The sequence below is a fragment of the Notolepis coatsorum genome (assembly GCF_963971535.1).
Source record: "Notolepis coatsorum genome assembly, chromosome: 10".
NCBI lineage: Eukaryota > Metazoa > Chordata > Actinopteri > Aulopiformes > Paralepididae > Notolepis > Notolepis coatsorum.
The window spans coordinates 110952298-110967808 of NC_140174.1; the positions used below are offsets into that span (position 1 = coordinate 110952298).

General features: G+C 42.0%; 1 protein-coding gene across 1 annotated transcript in view; it reads right to left on the reverse strand.

Annotated features, from left to right (window-relative positions):
• ube2l3b (ubiquitin-conjugating enzyme E2L 3b) overlaps positions 1 to 11991 on the reverse strand; it is a 49305-nt gene extending 37314 nt beyond the window's left edge. The window contains exons 1-3 of the mRNA XM_084323770.1: positions 11947 to 11991; positions 8800 to 8895; positions 5348 to 5534 (exon numbers count right to left, since the gene is read on the reverse strand). Of these exons, the coding sequence (XP_084179896.1) occupies positions 5348 to 5534; positions 8800 to 8895; positions 11947 to 11973 (310 nt within the window). The 5' untranslated portion in view covers positions 11974 to 11991. The remainder of the gene's footprint in view (positions 1 to 5347; positions 5535 to 8799; positions 8896 to 11946) is intronic.
• Positions 11992 to 15511: the final 3520 nt, after the last annotated feature.

Below are 15511 nucleotides of genomic sequence, written 5' to 3' on the forward strand. Positions count from 1 at the left end.
GGAAGCGTCAAAGCAGTATATAATAGAATAGCTGTGGTGCGTAGGCACTGCAGCACGACTCGAAAACGACCAATTCATGTTTAACTTGTCCCCGTCTCCAGTCCTTTGACTAGCCCCACCCGTTCATTGTAAACAATGATGCATGTAATTGTATTAACGTTATTCTGTGTTATTCTAACGTTACACTACAAATAACGCTACTTGGTTAAAAGGAGCAACACTATTGAGAAATGTAGTTAAGCTATGTGGCGTTGCCCCACGGAGCTCCTGTGCTGTGCTCTGTAGTAAAGCCAGCGGCCCGCCTCCCAACACGGACAGTGACTGACAAGGGGCACTGGTTCCGCCTCATTAAAACAAACGCGCAAATAGCAATTAATCGCGCCCGTCAAAATCATTGCATTCATTTTAATTATCGCGGCAATTAATCGATTTATTGCTTATCGCGGCAGGCCTAATGTACAGTATGTAGCACTAAGACACAATGTACAGTAGGTAGCACTAAGACAATGTACAGTATGTAGCACTAAGACACAATGTACAGTATGTAGCACTAAGACACAATGTACAGTAGGTAGCACTAAGACAATGTACAGTAGGTAGCACTAAGACACAATGTACAGCAGGTGGCACTAAGACACCCACTGTGATGCAAGACACCAAAGTGCTCGAATATTATTGCGATATCCAGCAGTTAAAAACTAAATTTTATCTATACTTTTAGAATAATAGCTTGATGTATTTTCTATGAGTTGAGTGGATGCGTGCCCGGAGCCGAGTGTGTGTGTGTGTGTGAGTGAGAGAGCGCACGCTTTGTGTAGTGTCAACAGAACACACAAAGGTATTTTTTTGTGGTGGGGGGGAAATATCGATACAGTATAGTATCGATATTTTATTATGCAAATTATATTTATTTATAAAAGAAATTGTATAAGGAAGTTGCATTGTTCATTTCAATACCTGTAATAGTACAGTAGTCCACACACACACGTGCATTGACATCCGTCTGCTTGAGAAAATACCATTTTCTTTTTTTTATTATATTTTATTTTTTTTATAATTTTTTAAACATAACATCAAATTAGACACACAAGCATTAACAGTAAACATCCAATGAAATCACCATTTGAATCATTATAAATGTAGTTTACGAGATATATACCTAATACTTGCTATCTAATACCATACATATGCTCTTGCTCGCTCACCCCCCCCCGGACCCCCATTTGGATAATCCATCCATCTTCATTCGTTTCTAACCAGGCACTACAATTCATATGCTAGCTTTTATTCTCTCCACCACTTCTAACCAGATTGCAATGTTGGTTTCACTGACACCTAAAATTCTTGCTGTAGATATTTCTAGATAAATCACATCGAGATAGGTAAGAACCCATACCTTCCGGCACATTTTTTCCGGTTGAAACCATTGTGATGCCATCAGCTTTTTAGCAGCTGTGAGACCGGATAAAACTAGTCTCTTTAGCTGTATAGGGGCTGCAAACTGAAAAACATCATTCAACAGCAATACAGAGGGATGTACAGGTATGTTCAGAAATAAGAATTCTGATAATTGCTGGGACACTTCTTCCCAGAATATCTTAACCGGTGGGCAATCCCAATACATGTGCATAAATGTACCCTCATCTCCATTTGTACATAAGGAACATAGGGAATCTTGTTTAAGTCCCATTCTGTTCAATCTTATAGGAGTCAGGTATGTCCTATGAATATAATTAAGATTAATTTGTTGATGGTCCGGGTTACGTGACGCAATTCGAACGTTTGCCCAGACTTCTTGCCAATCAAAATCTATTTCCAAGTCTGGTATATCCCTCCTCCAGACTGAGTCTAGGGGGAGGATTCCATACGAAGACGTTAGTAAGTGATGATAAAAATCAGATACGAAGCCTCTCGATGTCTCTCTTTCATAGAAGAATGTGATATATGTGGTGCTCAATTGGTATCTTTAATGGGACTCCATGAGCCTTCAAACAATCCAATAACTGTGCGTAAAAATAATATGTGGAACTGGTGAGGTTAAATTTTGTATGTATATCTTGATAGCTACAAAAACCCAGTTTGTTGAAAACATCTCCCAATGTGTGTATGCCCTGCTTTTCCCATTTGGGGTATCCCAAGGGGATCAATAAAGGAATATCTTATCTTATAGGTCGTTTTCCAATAAGGAGTGCATTGTTATTGAATAGGAGAGTATGGCTATGCCATTTTTTATGTTGGTTAGAATATTTTTTTTGTGTTTCACGCCATATCCGGATCACATGTAATAAGGGGGCCAAATTTCAATTCGCATTGCTTAATTGATAATATGGTGTATACTATGTCCTGCAGTCTATGTGGTGCTTCTAAGTTTCTCCAGGATACAGATGCTTGGGAGTCAAACCAGGTTGTCAGTGGTCTTAAAGAGTACGCTTTAAAGGGCGGCTAGGTGGTGTAGTGGGCAAGGCACTCGCCACTAGTGTGGAGACGCTAGGATTCGCGTGTTCGAATCCAGCTCTCCACATTGTTTTCAGTTTAGCTGGTCGTCCGCAGTAATACACATTGGCCGTATTACGGGGAGGGAAAACTGAAGGGTGGGGATCGAACGTTGTGAACAAGCGACTCCTACAAGTCGGTTGGTGCGCCTGCGCAGTAGAATCAGGAAGTGTCGGGGGCAGCGTGAGCCTCCCACGCGTTACTCCTCGACACTGAGAGATCGAGCTGCGCAGGTGAAAAGATGCGACTGCTGTTACCTCAAGTACCGGAGGGGACTTGTGCTATGTATGACTTAGTCCACATTGCAACCGGCTTGTGGGAGGCAAGAAACAGCGTTCGTGACAGGGGAGGGTTGAATTGGATGATACGAAATTGGGATGGGAGAAAATATAGAAAAATGGGAGAAAAAGTGGATCAAAAAAAAAGAGTACGCTTTAAAATAGTGGTAAAAGTCTGGAAATGCCAAACCTCAGTCTGCTTTGTTTCTCTGTGCGGTGGATCTTTTTATTCGTGGAGGTTTGTTATTCCAAATAAATTTATATGCGGTGGAGTGTAATTTTTTCCAGTAACCATCAGGAGGGGGTAACTGTAACATTGAGCTAATGAAGTTGATTCTAGGTAAAACATCCATCTTAACTATTGATACTCGTGCCTGTACTGAGTTTTTAAATTTGGACCACCTGTCAAAGTCGTATTTTATCTTATCTTGGAATTTTGTGTAATTGTACTTCACCGTTTGGCTTATAGTAGGGAATACCTCAACTCCTAAACATCTGAAGTGTTTAACCATTGGTATTTTTTCTGGAAGGAGTATATTCTTTGCAGGGGCATTAAGTGGAAGGAAGGCCGACTTTGGCCAATTGATCCTAAATCCCGATAGATTGCCAAAGTCATCAATCAACTTGAGAAGATGAGGCATTGAGGTGTTAGGGTTTTGCATAGGGATGCTCGATATTGGCTTTTTTACCGATACCGATATTCCGATATTGTCCAACTCCAATTTCCGATACCGATACCGATATCAACCGATACCGATATATGCAGGGTTTCCCCCCCAAAAAACGGAATAATTTCAGGTAACTAATAATTTCACTGGATGCATTCAAAAGGCTTTCTAAATGTAAGCATTATCTGTGCAAAATATGATCATTAAAAAAGTAAAAATGAACATTTTAAACCAACATGCATACTTTTGACAATAAATAAAATAAGAATTGGTTCTTACTTGCTTGCCTGGGTAAATAAAGGTTAAATAAATGTTAAAAAAAAAAAAAAAAAAAAAAAAATTGTTATTGTTTTTTTTTTTTTTTTTACCGATACCGATATTTTCCGATATCACATTTTACTGCCGATATCGGCCGATAATATCGGTCGGCCGATAATATCGGACATCCCTAGTTTTGCATGAACAATATTACGTCGTCCGCATATAAACTAATATGATGTTGTGTGCCCTTAATTGCGATTGGTTCTATGGATTGGGATTGTCTTATATATTGTGCTAAAGGCTCTAATGATAAAGCGAATAGTCCGGGACTAAGAGGGCAACCCTGTCTGGAAGAGCGCTATACCCGAAAGATTTCAGAGGTGATTATACCTGTTGTAATCATGGCCGATGGGTCTTTGTATAATACTTTTATCATATCAATGAATCCTTTTCCTAACCGCATCCTTTCTAGTACTGCCCATAAATAAGACCATTCCAACCTATCAAAGGCTTTCATCACATCCAGGGACAGCATCGCTATAGGTGGGGTGTCATCCTTGCTGGCATCTAGCACATGTAATAACCGTCTTATATTATCCGTGATCAAGCGGCCTCTTATGAAGCCAGTCTGATCAGGATGAACTAAAGACGTCATATGCTTTTGAAGTCTGATGGCTAATACCTTAGAATACAGCTTGATATCGGTTCCGAGGAGGCTCAAGGGTCTATAACTACCGCAATCGGTGGGGTCTTTGTCTTTTTTAAGGAGGACTGTTATGAGTGCAATATTGTCAATCTTATGGAAATTCCCCTCCTTGATTGAGTATAAAATCATATTAAGTAATAGGGGTCCAATTACATCCCAGCATGAGAGGTACATTTCTGGTGGGATACCGTCCCTTCCAGGAGCCTTACCACTTTGCATTTCAGATATGGCCTCCCTAAGTTCATCTAGTGTGATGGGTGTTTCTAACTCTTTAGCGTCATCCTCTGATAGTTTAGGAAGGTTAATTTGATTAAGATATATGTCCATTTTGTTTTGATCGAAGGCCATTTCTGATTTGTACAAGTTGGAGTAAAACTTTTTGAATGTCTCGTTAATTTTTTTAGGGTCTGTAACCAGTCCTTGCTGTGCCTTAATAGTAGGGATATCTGCAAATTTTGCGTTGGCTCGTATCTGCCATACCATTATTGAAGTGAGATGAACAGACTGAAGATTTTATTATTATTATTATTTTATTAGATAAAACATGTTGACAGTTTTACTTTGCAGTTGAAAAAAAAAAGTTATATATATAATATATCGCAATATTAATATCACAATATATTTTGAATCGCAATACTATCGTATCGTGATTTAAGTATCGTGATAATATCGTATCGTGAGGCCTCTGGTGATTCCCACCCCTAATATTTTTCACATCACTGTTCGTGATTCTGCCTAAAGCCAGGACTCCATCGTGTGAGCGTTTCACTCCAGCACTCACCATGATACAGCAGTTAGCTCTAAGACACTCACCATGATACAATAGTTAGCTCTAAGACACTCACCATGATACAGCAGTTAACTCTAAGAGACTCTCCATGATACAGCAGTTAGCTCTAAGAGACTCACCATGATACAGCAGTTAGCACTAGGGCACCCACCTTGGTCAGTTTTGGTGGCTGGCTTCCAGTTCTCTGCACTGATGACGGGCAGACACACCTGTCCCTTCTCGTCGATGTTGGGGTGGTAGATCTTTGTCTTGAACGTGATCTTGGGGGGCTTAAAGGGGTACTCGGCGGGGAAGATGATTTCGATCCTGAATGCTCCTTTGTCATAAGGAGGGTTGTCCTGGAGGAGAGACGGACAGGAGGTTAATGTCAGGCTTGCGGTGTTACTCTGTGTTCAGGCTCCATTACTTGTCACCATCCCCACCTTTTTATTTTCTAACCCATTTAGTTCATTTTCACATATCAGTGCCCACATTCAAATAGAAAACGCTAATTTAAAAAAATACTAAGCATGTTATCAAGCGTGTAAGTCAGACAACATTATTAGAGGACCAGTCCAGACCAGCAACAGTATGTTTGACTGGAGAGGAGCTCAGAGGACCAGTCCAGGCCAGCAACCGTATGTTTGACTGGAGAGGAGCTGAGGACCAGTCCAGACCAGCAACAGTATGTTTGACTGGAGAGGAGCTCAGAGGACCAGTCCAGACCAGCAACAGTATGTTTGACTGGAGAGGAGCTCAGAGGACCAGTCCAGACCAGCAGCAGTATGTTTGACTGGAGAGGAGCTCAGAGGACCAGTCCAGACCAGCAACAGTGTGTTTGACTGGAGAGGAGCTCATAGGACCAGTCCAGACCAGCAACAGTATGTTTGACTGGAGAGGAGCTCAGAGGACCAGTCCAGACCAGCAGCAGTATGTTTGACTGTAGAGGAGCTGAGGACCAGTCCAGACCAGCAGCAGTATGTTTGACTGGAGAGGAGCTCAGAGGACCAGTCCAGACCAGCAGCAGTATGTTTGACTGGAGAGGAGCTCAGAGGACCAGTCCAGACCGCGTGAATATTAAAGGCAACCAACTTGTGTTCAGCTTTTCGTTCAGCGTTTCTCTGATTGGCCACACGGCCAATCAATCAATCCACTAGCACACGCCCTCGCGCAAAGAGAGACGCGGCAAAAGCGCTGGTCGAACCAGCGGTGTTCTGTTGTGTGACTGTACTCTACAGCGGTGTTCTGTTGTGTGACTGTACTAAACACTTCCACCACATGACCGACATTTGACATACAGTACACCTATCTATGTTGGGATTATGTTTGGTCATGACAAAACAATAAAAATCGCTTCGCAAAATATGAGAGCGCGCCGCTGTCATTGAAGGGCTTCCTACAACAGAGCACCGCCGCTGCTGCTGCTGAAGCTGTATCAAGCCGGCGGCGGTGCACGGACGCCGGGGAAAAACCACCGCGTCGCCCCGCTGGCGCTTCAGGCTCAGCAGCCTCCACGGGCGAAATAACATATAACGTTACAGTTCCACACTGATGTACAGTGAGTGTCTAATATGGCTGTCGCGAAGTCATGCCTCTCCCTCTGAAAGCCCATCCACGCTGTGTATCATAGACTACGTTTCGCGTTCCATTGATTAACGCCATTACCTGCTGTGCTGTAGGAAGCAGAGGTACAGTAAGTTACAGTAGATGTAGGTTACATGTTTAATCAAAGCCCATACAATTTTTTAGATGAATGATTGTGGATATAATATAGAAAACACATCATTATGATATTTGAAATATTATGAAAAATTGTATGGGCTTTGATTAAACATGTAACCTACACCTACTGTAACTTACTGTACCTCTGCTTCCTACAGCACAGCAGGTAATGGCGTTAATCAATGGAACGCGAAACATAATAACTTTACGCTTTCTAGTTCAGCGCATTTCATAACTGTATGGGCTTTGTTTATACACAAGTGCGAATCTGGTAGTCTATGATACACAGCGTGGATGGGCTTTCAGAGGGAGAGGCATGACTTCGCGACAGCCATATTAGACACTCACTGTACATCAGTGTGGAACTGTAACGTTATATGTTATTTCGCCCGTGGAGGCTGCTGAGCCTGAAGCGCCAGCGGGGCGACGCGGTGGTTTTTCCCCGGCGTCCGTGCACCGCCGCCGGCTTGATACAGCTTCAGCAGCAGCAGCGGCGGTGCTCTGTTGTAGGAAGCCCTTCAATGACAGCGGCGCGCTCTCATATTTTGCGAATGCATAAACTATATCCGCCATAATATTCGCAAATATGAGAGCTCTGTCAGCGATTTTTATTGTTTTGTCATGACCAAACATAATCCCAACATAGATAGGAGGTGTACTGTATGTCCACTGCCACCGCAGCTGAACACAAGTTGGTTGGAAGAGCAGCCTGCCGCTCGCGCGCCGCTCGCTTGCTCCTTGGATTTCATTTGGGACGTGCGCTTGCCTGCGCGTGGGGGCGCGGCCAATCAGAGAAAAGCCGAACACAAGTTGGTTGCCTTTAATATTCACGCGTCCAGACCAGCAACAGTGTGTTTGACTGGAGAGGAGCTCATAGGACCAGTCCAGACCAGCAACAGTATGTTTGACTGGAGAGGAGCTCAGAGGACCAGTCCAGACCAGCAGCAGTATGTTTGACTGTAGAGGAGCTGAGGACCAGTCCAGACCAGCAGCAGTATGTTTGACTGGAGAGGAGCTCAAAGGACCAGTCCAGACCAGCAGCAGTATGTTTGACTGGAGAGGAGCTCAGAAAACCAGTCCAGACCAGCAGCAGTATGTTTGACTGGAGAGGAGCTCAGAGGACCAGTCCAGACCAGCAACAGTGTGTTTGACTGGAGGAGCTCAGAGGACCAGTCCAGACCAGCAACAGTATGTTTGACTGGATAGGAGCTCAGAGGACCAGTCCAGACCAGCAGCAGTATGTTTGACTGGAGAGGAGCTGAGGACCAGTCCAGACCAGCAGCAGCATGTTTGACTGGAGAGGAGCTCAGAGGACCAGTCCAGACAAGCAACAGTATGTTTCCACAGTATGTGATCAATGCGCTACATTGATCTGTCCGTCAATGAACAGATAGAAAAGTGACAGGAGGTATTACTGTCCCTGGTTTATTTTTTAAATTCGAACCTAACGTACCAACAAATGGATACTAATAATTGAAAATGAATTAAAAGCAGACAGACGAACAGACACAGTGGATCAATGTAGCTGCATAACGTTAAACATCAAAGCAATCGGTCTACGGATATTGAGTGTAATTTTGTCAAATGTCCGGTTTCAGCAGTAATACCGGTGTTGTCATGAGTTTATTAGTCATGGGAAATTTCACATCACTGCGGCAACCATAGTAAACATCATAAGCTACGAACACATGACAAAGCGCTTCCATTTCCTTTAACCCTTTCACTACCAGACTACAAAGGGTTAACACTTTGACTACCACACTACAGAAGGTTAACCTTTCACTACCATCTGTAGTGTGTTAGTGAAAGTGTTAACCTTCTATAGTGTGGTAGTGATTAGTGAAAGCCAAGGGTTAAGCACATTTGGACAACCAGTAGATGGATAACCCAAATTCAACTTACAGGAACAATGAGCCCTTGCCATGTCAATATGTTTGATTCATCAACTTGAATGTTTCTGAAGTTTTTCATTCCAGACTTGCGAATTTCTTCAAGCTCCTGAAAGAGAAACAAAACAGAGCACACTTTATTACAACCAACCTACTACATCATACAAAGCAGAACAATATGGTATGTCCTGAGCATGTTACAACATAGCGTTAGGAGGCAGACCTGCCACATTATAAGGTTGGTCATTGTCATTGGTCAAGGATGCTATACTGGAAAACCCCTCCCACCCCCTTTATGAGGAGCTAGCAAAGATGAGGAGCACGTTCAGCCATAGACTTATCCCCCATGACACATCACAAAACAGCTCTGCCAGTCCTTCGTAGTTCGTACCAGTAGCCATCAGGCCCTACAACCGTGGGAACAGTCTGCTGTCAATTGCTGGAGAACTAACGGCTGGTGAACTTGAGAACAGTTAGGACTGTCTTGACTCTTAATAATAAACACTGTTAGGATTATCTGACTCTTAATAATGAACACTGTTTGGACTATCTGACTTAATAATAAACACTGTGTATACCATCATCACTATTACTACTTACTGTCTGATTAAATCCTGCCACTCCCTACTGTTCACTACTACTACTGTTATCACTATCATCATTAGTACTTGCACTTTGTTATATCATTATTACTACCTACTACATTGTTACTCAGCTGATAAGAGTTCTTGTACCCTTCCTGCTGTCTTGTAAACTTGTAACAAAATGTAAATGTACCTATCCTATAATGTACCCCCCCCCCCCCCCCCCCCCCCACATGCTGCTATGCCAGTTGAATTTCCCCAAGGGGATTAATAATAAAGGAACACTTGACTTGTTACTGAACACAGAAGTCATAACGATTTGTAACTGAACTGAGGCCAGGGAACCCATGAGACCGAGCAAGGCATGTATTTCCGCCTAGCATGTCCTTACTTTCGGTTTTATGTATTAGAAGGCGTAACCCCCTCAATGACTGTAATATGACAAACACCTCAATTAAACGATAGGCTGCTAATGCCAGCTGCCTCTGACAAACGTCCATATATTCGTTTGAAGAAGGGGCTAACCTAGCTGCAACTGGCAAAACTAGGATACACAAAATGACTTCCCTGTCTGTACTTTATGTCTCAAGGCTAGTTCAGCATGTCTCAACAAATGCGCATGTTTGGTGTATTAATTAATGATTGTGTGCCATTATTACTATTAAAATGTAATGATTGTGAAATATTACTGTAAATGAGTGGTATGTGTATGTCTATGAACCAAGCATCCTTGACTTCCAGGGACAACGATGGAAATAAGTCCTGGACTTTTCGTTTCTATCCCTGACAAAGCAAATACTCATGTGATCTGTATTATGTTTGTTGTCTAAATAAACCTACCTACTACCTACTACCTACCTACCTGCCCAAGCTGCTAAATTAGCCGCAACACCTTTAACGACAACGTTAGCCTACTAATGTACTATAACAATACGTTAGCTGAGCATTTTGAACTGCGAGCCAATTCGAACTACAGTCAAGACTAGCAAAACCAGGCTAACGTTAGCTTAACTGGCTAGCGTTTCTTGTCGCTGTAATGCTAACCGTGACGGGAATTATTGTTTATGGATAACGTTATATAGCTAGCTAGTAGCTAGCAAGAGGTTAGCTTAACGTTAGCCGGGTTAGCTTATAGGATAACTTCTTCTCCCAAACGGGAAGTAGTGTCACTCGTTGTTGCCCAATTTCGTCGTCTAATGTCTTCCGTTTTAGCCTAGTTAGGTGAGTCGTGTAACGCCATGGAGTCAGGAGGACTAGCCGAGGAGCTAACTAGCCCAGCGGCACTTCCATAACCACCATCTCCAGGAGGCTTGTCTTCTTGTTTCACCGGACTGGCTGGCTGGCTGCGGCCTATAACTCGCCGGTTGTTGCTTCGCTGCCAAAATATATACCACCGTTATTTGGTTAGCAGCAAGGAACCGATAAAAGGAAGGAAGGGTCATCACGTCATCGTGTTGTAGCGCCATGTTGGTGCCAAGTATGGAAAACCATAACCATTTCACTGCCACACGACAGAAGGTTAAGTTCCAGGCCGACGACATTGAGTTGAATGGGATCATCATCATTATCTTCTCTTAATTTAAACAGGTTGTTACCTCGGATGTCAGAATCATCTGCAATGTGGTGCATTGTTAACTAGCTAACGTTTGATATATTGGTTGATGTATTATTTCCTCAGATAACTGGTATTTAGATTTTGAATACAGGTTTAATAAAACTTACTGCACCTTTTACCAGATTAAAATGTATTGCCTATATTTATTATTATAAGTAGTAACGTATAATATAACCGATAAGGGTATACAGATCTGCACCTTTGTTTACTTTTCTCATTTTTATATTCAGATCAAAATGTATTGCCTATATTTCTTTATTTCTATTACCCTGCCCATACCTGTCTGTACCCCCCCCCCCACCCCCCCCCCCCCATGCTGCTATGACGCCCAAATTTCCCCCCAAGGAGATCAATAAAGCAATATCTCATCTTTATCTTATTAGTTTCGTAGCCAGAAAACATGTCTCTCCATTTCCGTTTCTTATTAAGTAAAGGCCCCAATCTGGAATATTTTAAGGATTAAATCCGAAATTATGCAATTTAAATGTGCTATATATTATATATCTTAAAGATATTCTCTAGGATTATCTAAATTAGTCAGTTTTGTTTGGTCTTAGTTATCTATACCCTGATGAAGGCCATATGTAGGCCGAAACGTGTTGGTTTCTTTTAAATGATCTAAATAATGTGAGCCTTTAAATAAAGGCCTTTAAAATGTGTAGAGCTGCCTTGGACTTCAACTTTTTATTATATATCTTATCTTAAACTGGCACCAAGCATAGCATTAGAGCTGGTATCATGACGTCACGACCCGTCCTTCTCTTTCCCGGCTCCTCGACTAGCAGCAGCGCGGCGGCTCGTGAGCAGCAGCCGTGACGGGTGTCTTTCAGCCGCGCGCCCCGGCGGCCCCCCGGTTAACGGCCCGGTTAACAACACGGCCGACACCTGCTGCTCGGACGAGTGTAAATATATAAATATAAATAAATATATTAAAAAATAACGAGATCAGAGAGAGATTTACCTTGTGCAGCCTCCTGCTCGCCGCCATCTTGAAAACTACTGTGTGTGTTGTGTGATCCCAGAATCCCCAGCGCGGCGACTATAGGTTTGATTGATTGATTGATTGATTGAAAACTTTATTAACAGATTGCAGAATTGGAACAATACAGTACAGCTCAATACACACAATTGTTAAGGGGATGCAGATCAGAGAAGGACTTTCGCCTTGTTTACATCAGGGTCCCCCATTTTCAATTCATCATAACATATAATGACATACAGGTAGACAGTACTGTTATTTAGATGAATGATGAATTGAAAATGGGGGACCCTGATGGAAACAAGACGAAAGTCTTTCTCAGGTCTGCATCCTCTTAACAATTGTATGTATTGAGCTGTACTGTACTGTACCCATTCTGCAATCTGTTAATAAACTTTTCAATCAATCAATCAATCAAGACATTTATGACATAGCTCTGCTCAGGTCTCTGCTCTCCTCCAGTCTGACTCTCCAACCAACAACACACACAGTGACAACAAGAGACTGACATGGAAACAGATTATATTCTAATGTATTGTCATCATCATACAGCACAAGTAGTGCAGTACAATGAAAATACATTTGGCATCCAACCAGAGTGTAAATGTAACAGTAAAGTGCAACAGTAATATACAATGTACAGGTGATTACAACTAGGTATAAAATATATAAATGAGTCCTCCTACTGTACAGAATGTATAGATCAGTGGTCACCAACCTTTTTAAGCCCAAGATCACTTTTTTTTGTGGTGAAGGCAAGATCTACCTATTGAAGCGTTGAGAGAAAAAGACAGCCAAGATTGTACTTTAAACTAAATTACCTTTATTTGCCTGTATTCTAATTACATGCAATGCTTTGGTCCAACATTAAAACGTCAAAGTAGAACTATTATGTACTTTCTCAGTCAGTGCTAAGTGCAGTCATCTTATGCAGCATCACTTTTCACATCAAAACAAAAGTAGAACTGTAATGTGAACTTTCTCATATTATTAACATTGACAAACATATTTACAATTAGCATTTTATAAAGTAGAACTCTAATGTGTACTTTCTCAGTCAGTGCTAAGTGCAGCATCACTTTTCACATCAAAACAAAAGTAGAACTGTAATGTGGACTTTCTCATATTATTAACATTGACAAACATATTTACAATTAGCATTTTATAAAGTAGAACTGTAATGTGTACTTTCTCAGTCAGTGCTAAGTGCAGTCAGTGCTAAGTGCAGCATCACTTTTCACATCAGAACAAAAGTAGAACTGTGTACTTTCTCAGTCAGTGCTAAGTGCAGCATCACTTTTCACATCAAAACAAAAGTAGAACTGTAATGTGGACTCTCAGGGTAAGATCTAATTTTTTATTTTTTTTTTTTTTCAGGGAAAGATCTACAGGGACAGTCTCAAAGATCGACCAGTCGATCAAGATCGACAGGTTGGTGACCACTGGTATAGATGTATCTATCTACAGATATGTAAACATGATTATATGCAGGTATGTATACAGACATACCACCCCACCTCCTACAATGTACAGTTTCTTCGTCAAATGTATATACTCTCTTCTTTATTTATTATTATTTTTTTACTCTTTTTGTATCACAAACAGTACTGTATTTGTAAATCTGGTATGTCATAAATGTATAGATGTAGCAGTAGGCTACTGTCTATCTGTATGTCATGTATGTCATTATGTTATGATGAATTGAAAATGGGGGACCCTGATGTAAACAAGACGAAAGTCTTTCTCTGGTCTGCATCCCCTTAACAATTGTGTGTATTGAGCTGTACTGTATTGTACCCATTCTGCAATCTGTTAATACAATTTTCAATCAATCAATCAATCAATCACATATGTGGATAGATATATGGTAAGAATAAATATACTGTATATATGTATGTTATTCACATACTATCATACAGAGTTATATTGGTTTGATTGATTGATTGATTGAGATTGAAAACTTTATTAACAGATTGCAGAATGGGTACAGTACAGTACAGCTCAATACATACAATTGTTAAGGGGATGCAGACCAGAGAAAGACTTTCGTCTTGTTTACATCAGGGTCCCCCATTTTCAATTCATCATAACATATATGACACACACGACATACAGATAGACAGTACTGCTACATCTATACATTTATGACGTACCAGATTTGCAAATACAGTACTGTTTGTGATACAAAAAGTGTCCATAAAAGAGTGTATATACAGGCAGCTACGTGGCGTAGTGGGCAAGGCGCTCGCCACGAAATGCTGGAGACGCTGGGCTCGTCAGTTCGAGCCCAGCGCTCCACATTTGCTTTCAGTTTAGCTGGTCGTCCGTTGTAACTGAGGGGTACAATTCCCTGACTGTATTGTTAGATATGATACTTACTACCACTACCTCTTGTACTTTAGACTCTGGCCACCCAGTACTAGGCATAAATAATTATGGTAAACACTCCCACGTAGATGAAACGATCCAACACAAATGTACCAAGTCGAAAGTCTGCGTTTAATAATAATTAATACATAGCAAAAGGTATGTAGAGCAATCACTTAATTACATTTATGATTTGAAATAGGATGCACTTTTATGGCAAATGAGTATTCGTTGGTATATCAATAGAGAACGTCCAATCTCTGGTGGCGCAGGCGGTAAATATACAACCTGGAATATTTAAGGAATAATAGCAATGATACTTTAATGATTATAGAACTGGATACACTAGGGGGGAATTCCGGTCGCTTGTAAGACAACTGGAGAAGGGGGGGGGGGGGTAGAGTCTGGCTGTATCCGTCTGGCCGAGGGTATCCTGGGAGAACCCACGGTTGTGCGGCTCGGTGCCTCAGCGATCCTCGATCCACAGATGAAAGCAGTTGGACTCTCTGTGGGCCGGCTTCCTTCGGTCCACGATGGAGAGACGTGAAGCGACCTCGTCGTGTAGAGCGTCTCCTCACCTGTCGTCCTCTCCGGGGGGGGGGTTTCCAACACACGGCAGTGTTGGTCTTTATCCATAGAATAATCACTGTATACAAAGCATAATCCGTGCCTGGGAAGGCGGGCTGTCGTCGGTAGAATAATCCGGTATGCAGGTCCACTCGCTCGTCGGCTCTGGGGCTCCTCGGGTGCAGCCTCACATGGGGTCGGCCACCCTGGATAAGCAGCCAGTTCTCTGCCCGAAACGATGGGGTACTGACTACGATAGTATTCTCACCGCACGAAGCACTACATATGAATAGACTATTATTAGCTTAATAGACTACGTCCAACTCGACGATATAGTGCCAAATATGACTATTCAAATATTAATATACACGATGTCTCAATACCGATGGTAGGCCGAACTTGGCCTTACTCCCACACGTGGCGTCGCGGGGAGGCTTTACGTCTGTCACTCTATTGGAGGGTAAGAAACTGGACTAAAAAGGAAGTCCTACTTTAGTAGCGCAGTATATATACGCACTATGAACAAATAGTACCGTTAGTGGTGCGGTAGCCAGATTCCTACGCGGAACTAGGACTTGTTCGTACATGTTGAGCGGTACGTTTGAACTGGGTC